The following is a 26,151-nucleotide window of genomic DNA, read 5'->3' on the forward strand; positions in this document are numbered from 1 at the left end:
CCCCTGTTTGACCAAATCACTTCGACCCACAATGAATCATGGGAAAAGATGGACTGCGAAGGATACTCAACGCATCCTTCAAATCGGGCAAAAGAAGGACACATATGTCGGCAGCATCTGACAGACCTTACGCGCCGCGCTGTGACGTAATCAGCCCACAAGTACGCACTTGGAAGGTTCCAGCCCCTGAATTGGGACACACCCTCAGCCTGCACATGGATCCTCCTCCTTCCTGTATATTGACCAATAGGAGAGGAGCTGGAGAGAAGAAGGCAGCCCTCCTCATTTGCATAATGAAGCAGAAATGCATACGGTAAAGGAAAAAGAGAGGCTAGGAACATTTAAAAGAACAAAGGCATGTGTAAGGAAAAGGAAAAACAAAATATATATATTTCTGCTTTTATTTTTTATTTTGTCAGGATCGGTCCTCCATAGCTAATGACCTGAAGGGGTAAATATTTTATGTAGACTTGATATGTTTGTGTAAAAGGGTCATTTACATTTAAAAATGTTGTAAATCTAGTTCAAGTAAACTTTAGCACGCTATAGCCGGCTTTGATCATATTAATCATAAATTGTCAACAAAAACATTGGGGCTGGTGAATGTCAAGCCTGTATGTAATAATAACAACACGATCTCACGCAGAAAATACCCTCGAAACTCCGGACTTCTCTTCTCAAAAATGCAGTAACTTAATGTCAGATATTTTAGTTTTAATAGTTTTGAGCAGATAGAGGAATCACTGCTTTCAGTTTTAATAAAGAGTTTATTGTGACCTGCTGTGTGTTTCACTGCCCTGCAGGAAGTTGTTTCAGCGGAGGATGCAGCCACAGCAGGACGTGTTTCAGCTCGTTTTTTTTTGTTCTTGCAGAAAGGATTCTACTCTCCAGACTTAGAGACGTCTCGATGTAACTATGAGATGGAAACTCAGATCACATTTATTTGCTTATTTCTGGGTAAGTCACGCATCTCTCCTCGCTTTACATTCACACATCGGAGCTGTGCTGCGTATTTAATTAGAGACTGGACAGTTTTTATACAGTTCAAGTGATCAATGTCTTAAAAATGATGTTCGATTGTATAGAAATATGACGTCATTTATTTACAGCATCGCTTGTCTTAGAATGACTATTTTAGTTGATTTTCTGTGTTTGAAAGCATCTTTGTGATTGGTTGTTCAAATGTGAAAATGTACAGTATTATAGAACATTTTACAATAACTGTAGAGACCGTATTAGAAAAGAAATTTGAGTGAATTGAAGAACTCAAAAATTGCTTCATTGTTTTTTGTTAACTTGCAACTTTTTTTCTAAATCTAGTTGTTTTGTCCAGTTCGGTTCGGTTCTGTCATTTTGTTGTGAAATGGTTGCCAGGAATGGTTGCTGGAATCGTGGTTTGGCAGCTCTAGCTGTGTGAAGTTTGCATGTTATGTCCATATGTTGGTTTTGTCAAGATACTCCTGCATCATTCCATAAAACTAAAACTTCCTTATCAGGTTGATGGAAGATCCTAAGTTTACCTGAGGAGGAGCGTGTGTGCATTTGTTCTGTTGATCTTGTCCAGTTGACCCCCGTCCACCATTTATCTGGAATTTCAATCATCAGCTACAGAGAAAAACTCAAAACTGCCCCAACGATCAACTAGAAATTAGTTTCAGAAAACCATTGATTGGTTCTGATTATGGATTATGAACCATCCAGGGCTGATAACACATCCTTGGGGAACACCAAAAGAGTTTCATTTGGTTCATAGAAAAAAATGAAGTCCCTTAAAATAAAAGTCAAACGAGCAAATGGACCAGAACTTTTCAGCAGCAACATGTTTTTGCATAAAATGTTTTTTAAAATTGTCATATTTTGCAAAGAGAAAAAAACATTATTTTTATTGTTCCAGTTATCTCAGACACTGGTTGATCTGCAATGTAATAAACCATTGCTGTTATGAAAAGCCAACCTCTGGTGTTTGCTCTTTTTGAGATGATGCTTTGGATTGTCAGGTTCTAGACAGTGGAAACAGAAAAGGAACACGTTCTCAGATAAAAACCTGCTGCTTCTCTGCATCAAAAGGATTCAGCTGAGATGGTTCAAGCATATTTTCAGAATGCTCTGAACATTAGCAGGTAACATGCAGTTACATGTTGAGGGTGGAGCACACCAGCTTTGCTTGTATTTAAATCGCTGAATGCATTTGGACATCCTGCCTGATGATCGCTGCACAGAGAGCAGCAAGATATGGCCGCAATTCTCTGACTCTTATGCATTTAACTCACACTCAGCTCAGGATCTCACCACGTCGACTTAAGTGTCGCTAATGACAAAAGGATCCACGAAGGGAACATGGTTGGGTGTTTATTTTTGAAGGAGCTGGTTACATATTCCAACAGCTGTTACTAGAAGATGTGACCATACTAGAACATAACGCAATGCTCTTAATCTCAGACCAAACGTCTGGTTTATACAGAACGTTCCTCTCTCTCAACTCTATGCAAAACCTTTTTCATCAAGGAAACTACAAATGGATCCAACATTCTCTGTCTGGGGCTTTTCCCAGGAAGCCTGTGGAGATGTTATCTACATGTTGTTTTCCATTTAGTCTGTAATGTTTGGTTTCTTGTAAATTATGACCAGATCTGATAAACACGAGCCACATCCAGTGTTTCCAGTATAAATAACATTGTTTACATGAACACATAAGTGCAGGGCGTAACATCCTCTAAGAACTTGATGGATATAAATGGGATTTATTCAAACTGCACAGAAGTTACAGAACATCGTAGACACTTTACGTTTAAAGGTTTTCATACAGAGTGCCTCCCGTTCGACCGAAGACACCTTTAAAAGGCTGTTATTAATCGCAGTCTTTGATGCTACCGGGTCCATCCATCATAGGAGCTGAAAGAAGCATGAAGAAGCAAAAATAAAAAACTAAAATACTGTCTCTGTGTTCCTCTTGGCAGGAACGGGAGTTCACAGTTCAGTTTGTTTCTCAAAGGCCTATGACTGGGCAGGACTAAACTCTGACTAACTCATACCTGTCTATGTCATTCAATGAGAAAATTACAAAAATTCATTCATTCACATCATCATCACATTCTTTTGGTCATCAGCTCTGGTAACCCTGAGACAAGGTGAAACAAGCATAAAAAGAAAGAAGGAAAAACAAGATAACTGTTGGAATTATGAATCTGAAAATATTATTTAATATAAATAATTTAATATTTTATTAAATAATATTTGGGTCTGTTAAGGGTTGTCCTGTGAATACCAGCCCAGTAAGGCGATGGTATTAGGACAGAATAGAAAGGTGTGAGACGAGCTCTGACATTATTGAACAGCATAAACTCTGCACATATATGGAATAAATTCACACAATTTCTTAAAATACAAGAATTTATTAACAAAAATAAGTCAACTCAAAGTGAAACATATTTCAATCAACAAACTCTTTACTATGCTAAAACAATCCAACTAAACTACCAAGCAGAATTAAAGAATAATGAAGACTAATGGACTATGTACAATATAAACAAGTTGATTAAAGATGATTGATAATTATGACCAAAAGAGTGATGCAACATTACCATGCAATGTTTATGTTTGAGAACCAAGGATTATCTTGAAGAATCTGGAAATGAAGTTAAGTTAGTCTTGGAACCAACTTAGACAATAATCAGCAAACGTTTAGACAACCATTCACAATGCAAGATCAGATAAAATATTATTTTAATAAAATAATGTTTTAATGAATGATCTGCTGAATAAAACCAACCTTCTGGATGACTAATTCTCAACGGTGTTTAATTAGCTGCCTTTATTTATTAAAATAATATTTAAAGAAATATTATTAAAAGAAATATTTTGGAAAAAGCCAAATCTTTCTGGAGAAATGGAGCTAAATTGTGTTTACTTGGTTATCAAATTTAGTAAAATGATGTTCAGGGACTATTATTCACTAGCTTGAAAACTAATAACCTTTCTGTTAAATACTCTTTAGTAGTTGAAAGACGGCTCGTTGTGTCCATCAACTAGCTGTTCATTACCGTAAACACGGTGATGCAGGCCGTTGTCCTTCCTTCAGACTCGGCTTGTAGAAACAGCTTCTCTACTGGGGATTTCTCTGCGACACAGTTTCAGTAGGCCTCGGAGAGAAAAGATAAGCAACTCTTACACCTTAATTTCCCCGTTCATTAATGAAAATACTGGATACACAGACAGTATTTCATTTGTACTTATCTTTGCATATGATCGATGATTGTATGACACTCTTGGATCCAGTTTGAAAAGTTTATGTCTTTTTGCCAGCAAAAGACATCAGCGCACTGGGCCTCTCCTGACCGGTCCCTCTCGAAGGCCGTGTGGAAAGAGGGCGGGTGTATCAACAGCTGAGTTTTTATTTGAGTAGTGGCGTCACAGGAAGTCCGCAGTTATCCCGTTTCTTGGCTGTGCCGGAAGAAGGTTAATGCACTTTATTTTGAAAATTTCCAGAAGAGTTCGTACCGGAGTTTAATGTTGAAATCCATGGCTGTGTGTCCCAACATAACCAAATAATGGGGTCATAGCTTAGTCGTCCAATTCCAGTCAGGCACAGGAATCAGCCATGGGAAAATCAATATGAGGGAGTCAATCCTGGTTTGTAACAAACTATGCAGTGTGTTATCTTAAAAGAATCCAACGTTTAACATGAGTTTAGGTTTAAACAAATTAGCTCTTTCAAATGATGATGGATTTAACATAATTCCTGTTTCTGAGACATTTTAGATCAGAAAAAGGGGAGGAAAGAAAAGTAATGTAATAATAATGGAACTGTACTACTTAGGCTATCAGCCAGGTGTGTTTGTGGAGGTTGCAAGGTGTCTGCTGTGGTGGACTTTAGGATTTTCTCTACTAAATCCAGCAGAACTCGGCAAGTAGGTATCCATGCCTCAGTGAGACCGCCTACAGATGAACCAACCTCTCTTAATAAGCCTTTGTCTGAATTCTCTGGCAGCATGTGTGTCCATTAAATCATTCTTAATCACTTCTGTGAGGGTCTGCAGTGCATGCAGAGGTTAATGGAAAAATAGAGTGCAACACTGTGTATACCTGACAGGTAGTTATATTTTTTAAAGTTCCTGTTGAAGAAAGTTATTAGTAGTTAGTGCATGTTAGTGGGAGTTTTGAAACATGCACCTCTTTAAACTGGTCCTATGCACTGGTCTCTCCTTTCCGGGACATGGAGACAAGATCTGTTCTTGGGGAGAAGAGTTTGATGTAGAACTTCATCTGGTTCAGCAAAAGAGCAGCAGCTGGGATGACGGTGTCATTTGGTGCTGACTTAATGAAGCTGCATGTCACAGTTAGGAGGAATTTGTTACCTCCTGCTAATTTTGGAACTGGTTCGACCCAGTTGGTCTGAAGGTGGAACCAAAGTAATGTAACCCCCCTTCGCTGAAGCGGAGGTTGACTGGTTGGCTGGGATGGCTGAAACTGGCAGCTAGTTAAGCATCCTTGGATGTAGACCTGAGTGTCGTGAGACGTTGGAGGCCAGTATGCCATCTGTTGGAGGATGTGGAGTGTGGCTTTGCAGCTCCTATGGCCCCCTACAGGGGAGTGATGGGCATAGGCTACTGTGACCCCCCTTTGGTCTGTTGAAACAATGCTGAAAGCATGGGAGAGCTGTTTGATACCAATCTGCACAATGGAGGTGCACACTCTGGCTGTCTTAAGGAGAGGGCGGAGCCCGTCTGCTAAGAGGAGTGTGTGGCTGTGTTGTGCCTGAGTTAAAAGGGGATCTTCTTGACACAAGCGGTCATACAGCTCTCTACCAGTTGATAATTTCTCTAGTCAGAAAGCTAGAAGCAATTCTGGTATGAACATGGTTTCCAGGTGTACATCTTCCACCACTTTGGGGTTGTACGTTTTCACACCTGGGTTCTTTAAAGAGCAAAGAAATTATGCATAAATACATCTGGGAGGAGTTTTCTGGGTGGCTGGGTGCAGCTGTGTCCCAGAGGTGCCCATGTCTGGCACCGACAAGGGCCTGAGAGGTTATTTGGGCTCCTCTAAGCTGGCAACCTGGTTTGTCACCAAGGATGGTTTGCTGCTTGCACCCAGTGGTGTTTGCACCTCCGCCTGGACCCAGAGTTGGTCCTGGTGGCAGTCAATGAGTGGGGCCAGCCTGTCCAGCAGGTCCTGCCCACCAAGGAAAAGCTCTGTGTTCAACGTGCACATATAGATGGGGTGCACCAGAGTCATATCTTTGAATGTGATGTCCAGCTCCACCCAGCTGGTGATGCTTACATCGCAAGCTTCAGCCTGAAATGGTTTACTGAGGGAGAGCATGGCTCTACTCACCTCCTCGAACAAGACTGCGCCCATCAGGCTGATCTCTGATCCTGTTTTAAAATGGAAACTCAGTTTGACATGTCCTCCTATACTGGTGAGATAGTATAGGTAACCTGTATGTTCATTTTGGTTCAGTTTACTTAAGAACCTTGGAAAAGTGGTTTGTTCTGTTTCTCCTGAAGAAGTCCCAAGGGGTTCTTGGAGTTTGCCAGGATTGTCTCCCCATCCGTGCAGGTAGACTCCGATGGCTGTGGAGAAGGGTACACGTCAAGTCGTGCTGAAGAGGGTTTTGGATCCGGTTTCACCGGATGGTCAGCTGCCTCTAATGATGGTGGAGGTTGGGCACATGCCTGACGCACTGCTTCTGTTAGAATCTTGCGGAAGGGATCCTCCATCTCTCTCCTCGGGTTCCATCCTGCATGTTGACTCCAACCTTTACCGTCAGGCTTACCTTTGGGCCTCACATGATGGTCAGGTCGTCTGTTCAACCGGAAGTAGTCCAGCAACTTTGACTGTGGCTGGTGCTCAGTACCACGCCCCCGGTCCAGCTGACCGAACATAAGTTGTTCCCTTAACCTGTTCTTAACATGGGTTCTGTTTGAAGGCATTTCTCCGTCTTCTAACGCACCACTGTCTTCTTCTGTATGCACCTATAAAACTCTAGCCTCACCTTCTGATCTATTAGTAGGGCTTGCACGTGTTTCCCACGCCATCTGAGCGTATTCACGGATCTCCTGCATAGTGAGGGTTTTTGTTTTACAGTACATAGTAACATTTCATGAAGGATTTCTGGGGAAGGTTGTTGTGGAGGAACAGAGATTTAAAAGCATGTTCCTCTATGATGGGAGCATTACCACCTTGGAAGTAAGCGACTCTCAGGCGCTGGTAATGCTCTCTGGGTGCTTCGCTTTTCTTTTGCTGGATAACGAAAGCACCAAGTGCTGTGGAGGCCCGGTCCGCGTACACAGAATATTCTTCCTTTAAAGATTCGCAGAGGGTTGAATAACGGTCTCAGACTGCATGGGCAGGCTCTCCATGAAAATATGGACACTCCTGGATGTTGTCTTCCAGATGAGCTTCAGCTTTTCCTGTGCTTTTGGGCAGCACAGGTCTAAAAGGCAGCGTTCGACTTCCCTAAGATAATCATCAATGTTTGATTCCTCATTATTAGGGTCAAAACGCTCTATGCCTTGGGCAAGAGACTCCAGTTGGCGTGTGCCTGATCCACTGTCAGGGACTGGTGCTGGCCCATCTGAGTCATCATCTGAAGGTTCACTCCTGCTGCATCCCCCGTGTGTCAGGGCATCACGCTTCACCCTTGGGGGAGGCACTGGAGGCTGCTCATGGTACAATGGTGGGCCCTGTGCTCCCTGGACTCTGGTCCTGGGCAGCGGTTGAGGGCGGTATGACCCACCTGAGTCCCCGGGATGGCTCCCATGTCGCCTTGGCGGAGGTGAGGGATCGTAGAGCAGGCTCCTGCAAGTCAAGTGTGAAGGCTGCTCGCCCCTAAACCTTGAATCATTTACTTCTAGTGAGTCCACCGCCAGGTGTTGTTCATGGCTGTCTACTACAGTGGGGCGGGACACCGCACCACTGAATGTAATCTGCCTACTCATACCTGTTCTGGACTCTGTGGATGTGTGGGCAAAACCACAAGCTTGGGAAGGTTGTCTCTGGAGAGCAGCTTCTACGTTTTCCTGCCCTGAGTGGAAGGTTCTCTCAGGGTGTTGCACGTGTGGCTCAGCTTCAGAGGTTTCAACCTGTGAGACAGGATTTATCTCCACCCCCTAGTCCTCTGGGGATGGGGGTGTGTCCTGGCTACGCTCAGCTACCTCCAACCTTCTGGCTGCTTCCAACTTCTCTTCCACTTCTAACAGTTCACACCTAGTCGCATCTATTGTCTGCAAAGTATTATTCAGCATAGACTGCAGATTAACACACTGGTCTCTTTCCAAAAGTACCCTTCACTGATATAAAAGAGTGAGCTGTCCTAACACATCGGCCACCTGTGTGTCTTTTGGTGGGTTCTTAATGACCTGGAGCAATTCCTGAATCCTTGCTTCACAATCCTCAATGCTATAATAATTAAGAGCTTTACGGTGCTCTGATGACAGTAAAATCAAAGCTCCAATTGCTTCCTGTGCCTGCATTCCTGTGGGGCCCTCCTGACTGCAGTCTGGGATGTTTTCTCCATCTTTGGCCAAAATGCACAACAACAAACAAAGCTGTTCAGCTATGAATGACCACTAAAATTACCAGTAGTGACAATTTGCAGTAACACAAACAGACTAAGCTGTTTAGTTTTGAATGATCGCTACAATCAGGCTTCAGGTTGGGGAGAGGTTCGAGAATCCCTCATGATAACTACAGAATCAAGGCACGTGACGTCGCCCGGTATGGCGGAGCCGGGGTCTAACCATGGAGCCAGGCCTGGGGTTGGGACTCGTCGGAGAGCGCCTGGTGGCCGGGTTGCTCCTCGCGGGACCCGGCCGGGCCAAGCCCGAACGAGAGATGCGAGGCCATCCCCCAGTGGGCCCACCACCTGCAGGGGGAACCGTGAGGGACCGGTGCAAAGAGGATTGAGCGGCAGACGAAGGTGGAGACCTCGGCGGCCCGATCCCCGGATGCTTAGGCTGGCTCTAGGGACGTGGAATGTCACCTCGCTGGGGGGGAAGAAGCCTGAGCTTGTGCGGGAGGTCGAGAGATATCGACTAGAAATAGTCGGGCTCGCCTCCACGCACAGCGTGGGCTCTGGAACCCATCTCCTTGAGAGGGGCTGGACTCTCTTCTACTCTGGAGTGGCCCACGGGGAGAGGCGGCGGGCTGGTGTGGGTTTGCTTGTTGCCCCCCAGCTCAGCCGTCTCGTGTTGGGGTTTACCCCAGTGGATGAGAGGGTCGCATCTCTGCGCCTTCGGGTTGGGGAGAGGTCTCTGACTGACTATCATTTCGGCCTACGAGCCGAGTGGTAGTGCGGAGTACCTGGCCTTCTTGGCGTCCCTGTCGGGGGTGCTGAATAGTGCCCCTCCTGGGGACTCCATTATTCTGCTGGGGGACTTCAACGCCCACGTGGGGAACGCCAGTGACACCTGGAGAGGCGTGATTGGGAGGAAGGGCCTCCCCGATCTGAATCCAAGCGGTGTTTTGTTATTGGACTTATGTGCTAGTCACGGATTGTCCATAATGAACACCATGTTCAAACATAAGGGTGTCCATCAGTGCACTTGGCACCAGGATACCCTAGGCAGGAGGTCAATGATCGACTTTGTTGTTGTATCATCAGACCTTCGGCCGTATGTTTTGGACACTCGGGTGAAGAGAGGGGCTGAGCTGTCCACTGATCATCACCTGGTGGTGAGTTGGATCCGCTGGAGGAGGAGAAAGCCGGATAGACTTGGCAGGCCCAAGCGCATAGTGAGGGTCTGCTGGGAACGTGTGGCGGACCCCTTGGCCAGGGATGTATTCAACTCTCACCTCCGGGAAATCTTTGACCAGATTCCGAGGGATGTTGGAGACATAGAGTCCGAATGGACCATGTTCCTCACATCTATTATCGATGCTGCTGCCCGTAGCTGCGGCCGTAAGGTCTGCGGTGCCTGTCGCGGCGGCAATCCCCGAACCCGGTGGTGGATACCGGCAGTAAGGGATGCTGTCAAGCTGAAGAAGGAGTCCTATCGGCTGTGGTTGGCTTGTGGGACTCCTGAGGCGGCAGACGGGTACCGTGGGGCCAAGCGTGCCACGGCCCAGGCTGTGGCAGAGGCAAAAACCCGGACCTGGGAGGAGTTTGGTGAGGCCATGGAGAAGGACTACTGGTTGGCCCCGAAGCGATTCTGGCTAACAGTCTGGCGCCTCAGGAGGTGGAAGCAGTGCTTCGCCAACATTGTTTACAGTGGGGGTGGGGAGCTGCTGACCTCAACTGGAGACATTATCGGCCGGTGGAAGGAGTACTTCGAGGATCTCCTCAATCCTGCCATCACGCATTCCCTGGTGGAAACAGAGGCTGGGGACTCGGAGTTGGACTCTTTCATCACCGAAGCTGAAGTCACCGAGGTGGTTAAAAAGCTCCGCGGTGGCAAGGCTTCGGGGTTGGATGAGATCCGCCCTGAGTACCTCAAGTCTTTAGATGTTGTGGGGTTGTCATGGTTGACACGCCTCTTCAACATTGCGTGGCGGACGGGGACGGTGACTTTGGATTGGCAGACTGGGGTGGTGGTCCCCCTTCATAAGAAGGGTGATCGGAGGGTGTGTTCCAACTACAGGGGGATCACACTCCTCAGCCGCCCTGGTAAGGCCTACGCCAGGGTATTGGAGAGGAGAGTCCGGCCGATAGTCGAACCCCGGTTTCAGGAGGAGCAGTGTGGTTTTCGTCCCGGCCTTGAAACACTGGACCAGCTCTATACCCTCTACAGTGTACTCGAGAGTTGATGGGAGTTTGCCCAACCGGTCCACATGTGTTGGACCTGTTCCCGGTGCATGTTGGACTCCGGCAGGGCTGCCCTTTGTCACCGGTCCTGTTCATAACATATGTCACCCATAATGTTGTGTGCATTTCAATATTTTGAGCAAAACTGTGCTCTTATCCTGCTAATTGAACCTTCACACTCTGCTCTTACTGGTGCAATGTGCAATCAATGAAGACTGGCTACCAGGCTGGTCCAATTTAGCCATGAAACGTCAAACACTAAAATGACAGGTGTTTCAGTTTCATTGTCCAACCCCTGTATATATATATATATATATATATATATATATATATATATATATATATATATATATCTTACAGGTGTATAGGTTTGCTTGAAATGGGCACACAGGTTTAAACGTTCAAACTGTGGCTTACCCAAGTCTATGCTGTAATGGAATTGATCAAGCAAAACACAAAAAATAATTTTGAAACAAAACCCAAATTTTAAAATAAAATTTTAAAAGTGGGATAAGTAAAACTAAAACATTCCAACGCTATTCTTAGCTTCAAATGAATATTAGTGATGCATACTATGGGTTATTTACTTTCTTGTAAGGCCTACCAAGTTCGACAACTAAAGTTAGTTATGCGAGTCTGGTTAAAACACGTTTCACACACACAAGAAAACCCAGCGAAAATGCATAAATTTCAGAGCCGAAGTGGCAATGAATGATCAATAACTTGATTTTAGCTCAAACTATGTCCTTTGATCATCGATGATGGGATTATCTGCCTGTGTTAATAAAACTAATCAAATTAGTTAAATTCTGTGGCAGCAACTGTAATTCTCACTAGTGACCACAAGGTGGCACTAAACAACTGTCTGCAGCAGCGAAAATCCTGTTGCAACTGCAATTCACTCAATGGCCACCAGACGGTAGTGTTGCTTCATCCCTGACTGGGAGAGTGTTAGTTACAGCTGTAGTTACACCAACGGGCACCAGAGGCAAATCAGAAACCTGTAGCAGGAATCTGGTTGCTGTGGTAACAAGCTGACTGCGCTACAGCTCTAAGCCAGCAGGGGTTGCTTTGACAAGCTGGAAATTTACGTCGAAGTTCACCATAACCTACACAAAACGTCCACCTTGCGTGCACAAAAGCACCTTAGAAAAACTATTATTACTATTAGGAGTATATTATTACTTCTCTGCAGTAGAATTGAGCCAATATTAGTCAAGATACATCCTCCAGCTTACAACTGCAAAATATTACCAAGTCTCACAACAGCGTTTCCAGGATATCACAAATGTGCTACTTTGTGCAATAGTGGTATCTGTCCTTTTAAGACCCGTCTTAGGGAACAACATTTATGTAAGGATTATGATTATTGATGAATTAATATTCATCAAGAATTATAATTTAAAATCATAATTTGGAAAATATTAATTTCTTAACCAAAAATCATTACGAATAGAAATCAGAGATGTCTGGTGTTGTGACTATGGGCTCAAAGCTCTTTAATAATGACAAATTATTAACCAAAACCACAAACTGTCACTGTTTATTCAACCACTTCACCGAAGGTGGAGGAACTTCGACCTTGTTTTGACATATAAATCACTCTTACATGAAATAAACACAAACGCTTCTCTTAATTATATATATGAAGATTTATTGAAGCCAAATAATCCTGATATACCATTATTCTGGTGCAAAAACCTTCACCTAACTAACAAGCACCGTTCTACACAAAGAGAATAACAATGACTAGCTAACAATAATAATAAAAAAAAACATATGCACATTTAGTGTCTATGAAGATCAAACCAGTAGTATTATTTACAAAATGTGTAATTTGGGTTAAATGGACAGAGAAATCCTCCTGTCGTGTTGATGTCTTGATTGCAGCGATCAGCTGATAAAATGGTGAGGCCACGCCCCTTTAGCTACAACCAGCTGATCGCCCCAAATCTTGACAAAGAGTCATAAACTCTAAGGCGGGAACTCAGTGGAAAAACTCCAGCAATAAAACTGGAACAAAGTGGTCGGGAAGACCCAGGCCGCAGTTGCCTTGAACGGAAAAACTCCAACTTCTAACTCCTGGCTGATTTGGGATCAGTCAGACAAAACATTAACCACGATCCAGCAGCGCTTGCGCACCAAATCAAATCAAAACACAGCTCAGCATAACATAATTCAATTAGTATTGCATGCAACAAGTTGATACCTTAGATTAACTACTGGTGATCCTACATCACCTTAACTGCATCATCCTGCCCAGACCTCTAAATGCAACTATCCGGTTTAATATGAAAAGAACGAAATTACTTTGAGGTTGATTTCTGCTCTCCACCGGTCGAGGATGGATCAGGTCTGAAGAAAACGGAGGGGAGGGGGACCATGCGTCCGTGATCAAATCAAGAAAAAAAAAAAGGTAATTTCTCATCTGTCCAGGAGGGGAAAAGATGAACCGTTAGTCAACTACATACCCAAGGAGGAAAACTCATCTCCTTGGACATAGAACCTCTGTGGGTTTCCACCTGCGCCGGGTGTGGCCGTGGTCTTCGATCGGTAAATAAATCTCCTGATCTTCTCGTATCAGACAGATTTCCAGCTTTCAAGCTCTTCTGGGAATGGCCTTGTGGAGCAAAAGTTCGCCTGCGAGCTTTTGTCTCTCCAGATATGCGCCTCCGTTGCGCTGTCCTGTGAGACAGGCGGGAAATGACAACGAAACTCTCCATCTCAGCTGGGTTATACTCCCAGTGACGTCAGAGCTGCGACGTCTGTTGAGCTGTGCATGTCAAAATGTGCGACCAAAATGGATGTCCCCAACAGAGTTAACAGCCAATCAGCTCTCATTCTCTGTTATTGTTGAATTAAAACCTGCCTTGTGAGGTTTGGTATTATAGAACAATAGATGAAGGAGGGAAGCCCTGAACATATTAAACAAACTTCTCTCCAAAATACAGGAATTTATGAACAGAATACTTCAACTTCCAGCTAAAATACCCCATTTAACAAACTCTTTAACTAGACTAGTAACGTTCAAGTAAACTACTAATAGTAAAAGGAAAACTAATTAATTACGTAAGAAAAAAGAAAAAAAAAAGAATAGAATTGAAAACTTGAAAACTGGCTCAGAGTTTATCTGTTCTTTGTTTCTAGATGAAACGACTAAAGGAGCTACATCCATTAACATTTACTTTTCCTTCCCATAGAAAGTACTCCTGGATCAGTGCTTCTTTGTTCTCTTTTTGTGTCTCTGCTCTGTTCTCTCTGAAACCTCCAGTCGGTCGTGGCAGATGGCCGCTCACAGTGAGCCTGGTTCTGGTTCTGCTGGAGGTTTCTTCCTGTTAAAAGGGAGTTTTTCCTCTCCACTGTCGCTACATGCATGCTCAGTATGAGGGATTGCTGCAAAGTCAATGCCAGTGACTGTCCACTGTCTCTACATGCTCATCCAGGAGGAGTGAATGCTGCAAGTCACTGACTGGATGCAGCCAGAACACAATGTGCTGTGTAGCCTGTGTAAACCAGAACTAAAGATGGCTACCAACTTAGGATTAGCAGAGACACAATTTAGACATAATTTAGCAAGTTTGTACGACTATGCGGAATTATTTGTTGCAGGTTAGTGAGAGGAAATGAGGGGAAAATACTGATTAAACGAAACATGCCACCGGACCATCAGTGCTCAAACCACTCATTGAAATACATTTTGAATCATCGATAGCCTCAGCTCCATCTTGCTCCAGGCCTTTTTCAGCCAGGCACAGTTTAAGCATCAAAATAAAGCAAAACGTAATGAAATCAACAATTTTCTCTGCCCAGACACAACCTCTTACGGTGACCAAGTCTGATGAACAGGAGGGTGCGGAGTTAGTTGTGTGTTGGCTGCTCTGGGTGTAGCAGCTGGGGACTGGCGCACACATCAGGCCTTTGGAGCTGTGGTTTAATGCCGTCTTCTTCAGGCAGTGAGAAAAAAAATCACTTAGTCAATGTAATTAGGGACACAGTCTCCTGGACATTATATCATTCTTCCAGATGTTCCAGGTTCAGACTGCTAGTATTGTTTCCAGCCGAGGTGAGGTCACCGGATACACAAAAAGCAGACAGTACTTTTCTTTTGCAGTCTTTTACGCGGCCAGCGAGATCAAGACATTCACGTGCGTGTCCCCGATGCAACCTGTGGAGGCTGCAGGTAAAGAGGAGGAGCTGCTGCTCTGCATAGTTTTATGCCTCTATGACATCACAGGGATCCCAGCTGTGAGACTCCTCCTTCCTGGAAGGTGTGCTGAGAATGGATTCAAACAGCATTCTGGGATTCAGAGTTTTTTGCTGTTTTTGTTCTCTGGTGCAGTCTAGCCCTTTTTATTCCTGATAGATTGTCTCTTCTATATGTCACCATATAACAGGACATCATGGTGTATATGAACTGATAATGTTGACCAACAATCATGAATAAAACAAGTTCATAACCTGACAGGCTGTCATCCTCTAAGAATCAGTTAAACTGATGAAGCATCTTAACCTTTATCTTAAGGAAGTTGCTGTTTCACCTGATGCTGAAATTAACTTCATGAATATTTCATGTAACAAAGTGACAGAAGGTCAGACGTGATGTTTTCAGGACAGTTTGGTCTGACGGTATCTGTTGGTGTTTTACAGTGATGATGAGATCATCTCCTGCTGAGGAACTGAAGAGGAACCTGACTGGAGTTGTTGGAGGAAGCATCACTTTACCAGATCTTCTCCTGGAGTTTGGTTTTTTTTTAGATAAACTAAACACTGTTGCTATGGTGAAAGATGGAAAACTTGAGATTCTAGTGGAAAAATACAAGAACAAACTTCACTGGAACAAAGACTCTGGACTCTTTACTCTCACAGACCTCCAGAAGAACGACTCAGACATTTATAAAATCGACTCTAAAAGAGGACTAATTCTAACTTTCTCTTATTCTGTCACAGTATACGGTGAGTAACAAACTGACCCATTTATGATGTTTTATTCTAGGACTCGTAGAACCACAGCAGCCCAGTTCTAAGAGATTCTTACAACTAAATTACAACTGTCCTCCTTTAATATTTCTTTTATTTGATTGCGTCCACATCTTCATCTTCTGATAAATAAAAAGCACCTTTGGAAACTTCTGGCTCCTAAAACCTACAGTGAAAATGAACCTTTATTGAACTGAGAGGAAGAGATGCTTCAATTTACAGCCTAATAGATGAGACTGAAGGTCATAAACACTGAGAAAGTTCTCAGGAGAACCAACAGGTTCTCAACTCAGACAATAGAACCATAAACAGGTGAAGAGGATCCTGCTACGTTCTCATATCGACTCTGCTGTTCAGGTTTTTAAAGAAACTCACAGGAAGAAATGAGCTGGAAAAAAATAGCAGTAATGTCTGATATATTTATACTAATTTTATGTGATTATTGATGATAATTGCATATATATTTACCATAATTGTTTTCATTCTGTACTATAAAATCATCTGGATTCAACAAAAATATATATTTTTTATGCGTTTTGAGGTCATCTGCCTCCGTTTCAGGTTTCATGTCTGTTGTTTTCATGTTTTCATCACTTTCAGTTGTTTTAGTTAAAGTTCACTGCAGAATACAAATAGTAGCGCCACCTACTGTTTAAGGTGAAAAAGAATGCTTTAGTTTCTTGCTTGATTGACTTTACTTGGTAATTTAATACCAGCACCAAAGCTATGCAGCAACAGTTAAGTTTTCATTTTAGTTTTTTATGGGGTAAGAACGCTGTCAAAAACAATGTGTATGTAAAGACGGAAATGTGTGCATATTAGTCAATAGTTGTGCATAAGTAAAATCCAAAAGAGGTATTGTATATTTTCTCTATAAGAATACAATGTTACAGCTTCAAGAAATTACAAAGACAAAGTTCAAGTTTACAGTTGTGGTTTATTCTTTATGAATACAATATGCTATAACAGTTTATGAATACGATTTATTTTCTTTGAGAATACGAATTTACATCAGCGACTTGGTGTCACGTGATCTCAGGCTGGTTAGTGGAGCACAGAGTTAGTCGATTCGCGTTGCGCATGCGCCGTCACACTCCTCACCGCCAGTAAACGTAGCGCCAGAATGGGACATAATTCAGTCTAAAAGGAATATTAGGAACAGAGGGAAGATAGGGAGGAAATCAAGAGTATTATAAATAAAGCATTGTTCTTATTTTTATAAAATACAAAACTACAACATAGAATATAGTGGGTGGAGTTATACAATGATGTACAGTAGGTGGCGCTATGCACCTCTGAGTTTGTTGCGTACCGCCAGCAGAAGAAGATATGCTTTCACACTCATGGTAGCATGAGACGGACTCTACAACCCACACAAGTGGCTCAGGTAGTGCAGCTCATCCAGGATGGCACATCAATGCCAGCTGTGGCAAGAAGGTTTGCTGTGTCTGTCAGCGTAGTGTCCAGAGCCTGGAGGCGCTACCAGGAGACAGACCAGTACACCAGGAGACGTGGAGGAGGCCGTAGGAGGACAACAACCCAGCAGCAGGACCTCTACCTCCACCTTTGTGCAAGGAGGAACAGGAGGAGCACTGCTAGAGCCCTGCAAAATGACCTCCAGCAGACCACAAATGTGCATGTGTCTGCAGAAACGGTTAGAAACCGACTCCATGAGGATGGTATGAGGGCCCGATGTCCACAAATGGGGGTTGTGCTCACAGCCCAACACCGTGCAGGACGCTTGGCATTTGCCAGAGAACACCAGGATTGGTAAATTCACCACTGGTGCCCTGTGGTCTTCACAGATGAAAGCAGGTTCACACTGAGAACATGTGACAGACGTGATGGAGTCTGGAGACACCGTGGAGAGAGATCTGCTGCCTGCAACATCCTTCAGCATGACTGGTTTGGCAGTGGGTCAGTAATGGTGTGGGGTGGCATTTCTCTCCATGTGCTCACCAGAGGTAGCCTGACTGCCATTAGGTACCGAGATGAGATCCTCAGACCCCTTGTGAGACCATATGCTGGTGCGGTTGGCCCTGGGTTCCTCCTAATGCAGGACAATGCTAGACCTCATGTGGCTGGAGTGTGTCAGCAGTTCCTGCAAGATGAAGACATTGAAGCTATGGACTGGCCCGCCTGTTCTCCAGACCTGAATCCAATTGAGCACATCTGGGACATCATGTCTCGCTCCATCCACCACAGACTGTCCAGGAGTTGGCAGATGCTTTAGTCCAGGTCAGGGAGGAGATCCCTCAGGAGACCATCCGCCGTCTCATCAGGAGCATGTCCAGGCGTTGTAGGGAGGTCATACAGACACGTGGAGGTCACACACAATACTGAGCCTAATTTTGACTTGTTTTAAGGACATTACATCAAAGTTGGATCAGTCTCTAGTGTGTTTTTACACTTTAATTTTGTGTGTGACTCCAAATCCAGGCCTCCATTGGTTAATAAATTTGATTTCCATTGATTTTGTGTGATTTTGTTGTCAGAACATTCAACTTTGTACAGAACAAAGTATTCAATGAGAATATTTCATTCATTCAGATCTAGGATGTGTTATTTGAGTGTTCCCTTTATTTTTTTGAGCAGTGTATAATATACAATACCTCTTTTTGATTTTACTTATGCACAACTATAGACTAATATGCACACATTTCTGTATTTACATACACATTGTTTGTGTCAGCGTTCTAGCCCATAGTTTTGGTTTTTAAAGTTCAGTGAATTTAAGTGTTTCTGAGCTAAACTACTGAATAGACCACAGAATAAACACATCATCAGGACATCAAACTCTACTAGAAATAAAAGCCGAAACAAAGACTCCAGGTGTTTTTCTGAAGATGTTTAAAGTTTGAGGGTTCTTTATCTGCATCAGGAAATTGATCCAGAAAATGGGTTCTGCTGCTGCAAAGGCCCTGTTCTTGTGTTTGGTTCCCCAGACATGCAGGAGCATCTAGATAGTAAACCTGAGGATCTTCTGTTAGAGCATGGTGACATAGAAGTTCCTCCAGATAAACATGACCAAGCCTTGTAGGGCTTTATGGGAAATCAATAAAAACTTGAAATGCACCCTCTAACCAACAGGAAGTAAATGGAGTGACGCCAAAACTGTGACAGAAGCCTCACTATGAGGCCAGCAGGGACCAAAACACACAGATAGTCTGGTAGACATAAAGCTGATAGATTATATCTCTATGAAGTTTCACTTGAAAGCTAAGTGTGTTGGTCTGAATCTGTCTGCAGATCCTGCTCCGACTCCTGCAGTAGAAACCCTGAATGTGAGCTCTGACAGCTGCTGGTTGCTCTGCTCTGTGGACAAACTGACAGCTCTGCTGTGGTACAGAGACGAGGAGATACAGAACCAGAACAGTTCTGCCTTGTCCTTACCCATCACTGTCTACAAACAGGACAGAGACTCATCTTATAGATGTGTAGCAGCCAACCCTGCAGAAAACAAGACTCTTCATGTTAATCTGACGACATCCTGTGGGTTCAACAGCACAGAAGGTCCTGATAATCACAGAATTTGTAAGTTTCATTATAATAACTATTATAATAGGGCTGCACAATTTCAGGAAAACATTTTATTGTGAAACTTTAACTAAACATTGTGATGACGATACAGATTTTGGATTTAGCAACATTTTAAATAGCTCTGAGCAAAGAGCTGTTAGATGTTTCACAGACTTTTAAAATGTAAGCATCTTATTCTGTGATGGTTTCTGTTAGATTTTGCTATTTGTTGTTTTGTTCTGTATAACAGATTGGATCGCAGCTGGTGTCTCACTCTTCTTTGTTGCATTTGTTGCTGCTGGATCCTGGATGATCAAGCAGAGATATCTGGGCAAAAAAGCATCAGTCAGACAAACACAAGGCAGGTATTTGCTAATTTTATTCTTTCTCTCAGATTCATTTATTAATTTAATGTTTATAGATGTAAAGATCTGAGTCAGTTTGGGAAATATTCTGCAGGACTAATCTTTTGCTTCAGACAGATGTAATGTTTGGTATCAGCATGTAAAAACATAGACTGCTCCAAAAAACAGAGGAAATACTTTTAAATCAGAGCATAACATCAAGTCAGTTAAACTTGTGGAATAATGATCTGGTCAGTTCAGTAGTAGAGGAGGTTTTTAATCCGTTTCAGCTGTTTTTGTGTTAAAATGAACAACAGGTGCGCTAAGGGGGCAACAATGAAACGAAAACACGAATTGTTTTGTAGGTGGAGGACACAAACATTTTTCGCCTAGGACGCAGGTATATATAAACTAGTGAATCCTATCCAGTACAACTAGTTTAATGAGGAGGATAGTTCTACTTTGAGGTACCTAAACAAACTTAATAAAATAATGTTACGTTTATTTTAACCCTAAAGGATGATTAATGAACAGAATCTGGAAAATAAATATTTGTTTAAAGAGGATATATGATGCTTTTAAATCCCTCCTTTTCACTCTTAAATCATCCAGTTGTGGTCTAAATAAAGTGGAACCTCAATGCTTTGGTCTGACCTCCTTGTTCTTGTAGCTCCTCAGCTCCTCTTTTACTTGTTCTGAGGAACATCTGAAAGCAACTCGTTTTGGTGCCGTCTCTTTAAATGCTACTGAGGCACTTCACACCCCGCCCCCTCCAGGTCAAAGAGCGCTCCATTCTGCCCCGTTTGGCCATTTTAGTAGTTTGGTAACAGAGATACAATTATCTAGCACCGCAGAACAAGACAAAAATGGCAAAAACAACGTAAAACTGTTTATGTAATAATAATATTCAAACACCCTGTATGGTTATATTCTCTAAGAGCTAAATGTGGGAACGTTTCCATGAAGACTAGAAGTTAACCCGGCACTTTGGAGAGGTTCTGATGCTGTGGGACGGTGTGATGAATTGTGTGAATTAATACACCCAACAACTGACCTTTAGACTTATTCTCTTGCAGCTTCGGCATTCTTGAGCTTGGACTATAAAATCACAGCGAGAAATAAATATGGCAGATACTCAAAATTGATCAGCCGGAAGTCCATGACCTTATTTAGCTGTTCTGCAGCAAATACTGTGACGTAACAGTTGGGGAAACGTAACAGATGATAAAAACTGAACGGACTGAAAAATATGACCCAAACCGAATATAAAGGTATCTTTACCTCTAGAGACTAAATTCATGTTTTCTGCTCTGCCACAGATTCCAAGTACATAACAACATGTATTTAAAAGCCATAAAAGTGGATTTTGCATGTGTCCCCTTTAATGCTAAAATGCCCAGGAATTCAGATTCTGTGTACTCTTCATAAACTCCACTAACAAATTACTGTATACAATTATTGAATTCCTTGCATTATTTTATTTTATTTTGTCTTTTCCAGAATATTTTGTTTTAGTATTTTAAGTACTGGACTACTTTTCATGGCATATCTGTTTGCATCGCTTATCTTTTCTAGAATGGTTGAATTTCATGTCAATTATATTCTAATTGCATTCAGGTCACAGTGTCAAAGCAGCAGGTCCTTCTACTCATAGAACTGTGTTGGTCTTTAAGAAGAACCAGTTTTGTTCTCAATGCAGTGGCACATATGTGATTGTGGTAGTCATGTGATATCCAACCCAGTAATTTATATCGATGGATGAGAACACCTCTAGTGAGGCTTTCTGTTCCAGAAACTGAAGCTCACCTTACAGTCGGTACTCTCTGGGGTTTCCACTGAAGTCAGCAGGAATGAATACCGTTTGAATCATCAGATAGTTAATCCCCTCCCCTGGGTGCCCTCTGGGTCAGAGTGAAGGTTTTACTGATGCTGCTTTTAAATCATCTGATCCTCTTCATATGAGCTGCGGTTTCTCCCAGTGAACAGATGGTGCTTTCCACAGGTAACAGCCTGCTGTGTAGTTAGACCTGGGGGACATGACTGTTCTTCAGGTGTTTTCCACGTCTGCACAGCAGCAACAATATATAAAACCAACAATTACATTAAGAACATTTGTTTTAATATTCAGAAAAATCTGGTCTGGAGTAAAAACATTTTGACATTAATATATTTATTACAGAATTTGGCCGAAATGTTTATTTTGAACTCAGGAGTAAATCTGGAGATAATCTGACTTTATGCTGAAATTCAGTGTTTTTACTGTTTTACCTTAAATTAGGCAGAATAAAGGTGAGACTTCGCTTGTTCTCACACTGTGATCCATCAACCACAGCTTCTGGTGAAACCTGTGGGCCAAGCTGGTGCTGAGACAACCTGGGTCAGTTTGGATTAAATAGAAGAAAGAACTGGTGCACAAAGACCAGTTTAACACCAGAACCAGTTTGTTCTGACTCAGTTTTAAAGCTTAAAACCATACCAATGTTGAGGTCTGTAAATGTTAAGAATAAAAATTGTGTTTATTTGGCTTTTTGTTCAGTTTGAGGGAAATATTAGAAGTTGGACTAACTTGTAATCGTTGTTATGAGGCACAAAAAGAGCTGATGGGAGTTTCCAGATCTTTGGGGGAACATTTTAAAATGAATTTATCTTCAGACTGATCTCTGAAAAGCTCATTTAATGAATGACCATAACTATCCACAGTTGGTAGATCTAAAGCACAATCTCACAAAGAAGACATTCATATTGAACAGCCATGACGCTCTGAGTCAAAAGACATTCTTATCTCCTTAAATTACACAGTTTAAAGTATTCCTCGTGTTACTTTAAATCAGAAACGTCATTCCAGTTAACTACAAGCCTTTGGATAAATGCAGGCCTCAAGTGACCCAACAAACTGCTGATAATGAGATCATAGTAGGGCGTAGGCTTTGGTTTTCCTCACTGGAAACAGGCTGGGAAGATCAGACTGCCCCACAAATGCTGTTTATTATATTTTAACATTTTCTCCTGATTTATCCTCAGCTGATCCTCCACACTGTCACACAGTTAATTCATGTTCATCTTTGCATATTCTGTCTGAATGTAAAAACAAAGCTGCAGCAACAGGAAGTAACAGAGCAGCAGATTTCCTGTTTTCTAATCCTGCAGGATGTTACAGAGGTCATGTTGATTGTGGACATTTAAATGTCCAAACTGGCTAAAACTGGATCCTGGTTCAAGAGACGGAGAGCATACTGATCTAAGATAACTGCCTGGGTAAATCAATCCGATAGAAGATCTGAATTATACATTGAAAGCCTTCATGTTCCTGTAACTCCAGCAGAGGTTTACCAGCAGATCATGTCTAGATCTGTTTGGAGCTGAAACAAACCAGAATGAGGGGATTTTCCTGAAAGCTCAGGGAAACACAGAGCAGCCGGTTCTGAATGAGAACATCCTTTAATTCATTTATTACTCTGACATTAACCAGAGACATGGAAGCCTGATTCTGTTTTAACACACTGACTGGTTAATGTGCAGTGGTTTCCTGAATGAAGCCCTATGTACACACTAGGTCCCAATATAGATGATGATGCTGAACATCATCAGACATGAAATACTGCAATTTCTAGTTCTTATCTGTTTGCACTTATCAGAATCAGCTTTATTGCCAAGTTTGTGACACAAACTGTGTAATTTATGGGCAGAAGACGCATTTTAAAATAATTCAGTCAGTTAATTTAGTTCAAAATCCAACATTTATCTGCAAGGAGATTTTAGAAACTTGTAAAATGTTCCTTGATTAATTTAAGTCGTGTTTAGTTCAAAGTCCGAGCAAAGAAAATCAGGTGGTTGTTGTCAAAATTGATCTAAAATAACTTCTTCGTAGCAGGATTTCAAACATACAGGTGTGAATGTGGGAACCATGTTGAGCTGAAGCTAAAACTGGTTTCACTCTTTATATGTTTTGAACTTTGTATACATGTAGGAACTTTCATTTAGCTGAACAATGTTGGTGTTCAGAAGATCCAAATGGTTTAGATTCAGCTTCTGTTTTCACTGTTGAACAATAAATGGATTTATGATCTTTGAACTGTGAAAATGCAAATATATTCTCTAAACAAAAAAACTTTAAGTGTTTCCTTGGAGAAAATGATCTAATTTAGTGATGAAGAACAGAAGCTTCATTTGTTTAAGAAATATTTTTGAAAAAATTCACTTCTGTTTCTACAGGTTCCATAAAAGAAGAGGAAGTCCTGTATACGCCAATTAATTTCAAGGACAAGAGACACAGTCTGGTAGGTGCTCAGAAATCCCCTCAGGTAAACATAATAGCGTTACCAGGATGCAGTGATGTTTGCTTATGTTCCCTCTCTAAAGGTGAACTCATTACTCATGAGGTGATATATCACTAAGTAAATATATCCCTCTTGTTCTATTTAACAGGAAGTTTGCTGCATGTTTCAGGCCTCCTTAAATATACAGTGAAATAAAAAAGTCAAAAACTATTTTAGACTCTCATAGACAGTAAAACTGGTCATATCTGCAGTCGTGTTTTTATTAAATCCACCTGTTGGAACAAAAGTCTCTCTGCAGACATGAAAACTGGTGGGCTGAAATGCTCCTCTGGGTCAACATCTCACAAAGCCTTTCCAGCCATCTGCTGCCAGTTTGTAACAACTTTTAATCGTAGTCCTGCTAAATTACAGATTCTAAACCTGCTGGTTTTAGTGACTGAGTTCAAATATAAAAGAGGACTGAAGATTATCATGAAATAAGAGTTTAAAGCAGGCCTGGATGGAGAAGTTCTGATAGGAGCAGGACCAGGATGAAACCGACCAGAGAGACATTCAGTACCAGAGCAGACAAACAGGTTCCACACAAAGGCTGAGATAACCTGAACCCACAGCGTCCACCACCCTGCAGGGGTGAATGTTTCTGTTCTGAATGAAGAGATAAAGAAGCAGATGGTGAGGCGTGGTCACCTGTTCCTGTTTTCTGGAATCAAACAGCCAGCAGCTGGAAACAGGAAACTGATGGTGCCTCAGGGACAGATGGTGCTGTTAACATGCAGAGTTATAATATTCAGACTCATCTGTAATAAACTACATTTACATTTAAAAGCTAATCATAGGATGATAATAGTTCAGAGGTCACAGCCTGACGGTTCATGTAAATGAAGGGAAATTCATGGTGGCTGTGGGCTGAAAATATTACAGGCTACAAGCAGCAGAACTCAACTAGCAGCAGCTGTTGGGTTTATTTTAACATCCAAAGATCAACTCAGAGAAACTGTCAGAGAAACTCAGCCTTTGGTCCGACTACAGATGACCGGGCTCAAACCACAGAAGTTACCGTTCTTGTTTTAAAGTCCTGAACTCAGCAGATATTTATGTTTTAGTCTCTAAATGTGTCTGTCAGCGACTCTTTCTAAGCTGTCAGAACCACAGAACCAGACTGCCTGGTCCTGACACAGTGATCGGCACTGATCCAGTTTCTGTGTTTCCTTCCTCAGGGAGAGAATATTCCAGAGTCATCAGGAAGCAGTGATCGCAGCAATCTGACAACGGTCTATGCCAAACTGGAGCATCCAAACCCACCGACAGACGCTGCTAACACCTGATGGCTAACATACCTGCTATAACCCACTGGTCTAGAACAGCTCAGTATAAAGATTAACATACCGTTTAATAATCACTGTTTGTACACCGCTGTTAACATTTCACTGTTTTCTGTTAATTATATAATTGTGCATTTCTTTGTGTCCCACATGACTGACATTTCTGACCTTGAAACTATTTCTCATATTACTGACATTATAGCATTTCAGCTGTTGCTTCTGCAAAAGTAGATGTTCCCTTTAAGCAGCTTAGAAATCCTTGCACTAATAAAGATGTTTTGTGTGGGAATCATAAAGAGGTGCAGCATATTTAAAGAAAACATTTCCTATGGCAGATGCTCTGGTTGAGGCAGCTGGAGCAGTCACATTCCACTCAGGAATATAGTGTTTAAACTACGACCTCTAGGGGGCGATAGTGTAGTGGATTATAATCAGTCAGTCATTTTCTATGCCGCTTCTTCCATAGTGGGTCGCAGGACAGGTCAATCCATTACAGGGCAACACAGACATACAGACACACACTCGTAGGCAATTTAGAAAGACCACTTAACCTAACAGCCATGTCTTCGGACTGTGGGAGGAAGCTGGAGTACCTGGTGAAAACCCACGCTTTCACGGGGAGAACATGCAAACTCCTCTGACTGGGAGTCAAACCCAGGCCCTTCTTGCTGCGAGGCAACAGTTCTACCAACTGCGCCACCGTGCAAACCGAATTATAATCTGAGTTTCTTCTTCTGCTCACGATCTGACTCATTTTCCTTATCTACTGTGTGTCTGGTGCCACCCTCCGACCACAGTATTATTGTAGCAGTTCACACACAAGAGACCCCTAGTGGACCCTAGTGGGTATGACATTTTCATCACACAAGTTTTAAGGTCAAGCAGATATCAGACCAGACTAGGAGGTCTGGACTGGACTTTAGAGCAGGTGACCAACTCCAGTCCTCCAGAGCCGCTATCCTTCAACT

General features: G+C 42.5%; 1 protein-coding gene across 2 annotated transcripts; it reads left to right on the forward strand.

Moving 5' to 3' along the window:
- Positions 1-279: 279 nt before the first annotated feature.
- Positions 280-25,479, forward strand: LOC124867982 (CD48 antigen-like). Of its 2 annotated transcripts, none has more exons than XM_047364736.1 (7): positions 280-313; positions 873-957; positions 15,392-15,697; positions 18,971-19,255; positions 19,491-19,605; positions 23,797-23,861; positions 25,079-25,479. In XM_047364736.1, exons 1-6 carry the CDS (start codon positions 305-307, stop codon positions 23,834-23,836), a joined length of 840 nt encoding a protein of 279 aa, XP_047220692.1. In that variant the 5' UTR covers positions 280-304; the 3' UTR covers positions 23,837-23,861; positions 25,079-25,479. The 2 variants fall into 2 exon arrangements, with proteins under 2 accessions (XP_047220692.1, XP_047220691.1); XM_047364735.1 differs by having other exon boundaries at positions 19,491-19,601.
- Positions 25,480-26,151: the final 672 nt, after the last annotated feature.

This window comes from Girardinichthys multiradiatus, chromosome 5 (assembly GCF_021462225.1).
Source record: "Girardinichthys multiradiatus isolate DD_20200921_A chromosome 5, DD_fGirMul_XY1, whole genome shotgun sequence".
NCBI lineage: Eukaryota > Metazoa > Chordata > Actinopteri > Cyprinodontiformes > Goodeidae > Girardinichthys > Girardinichthys multiradiatus.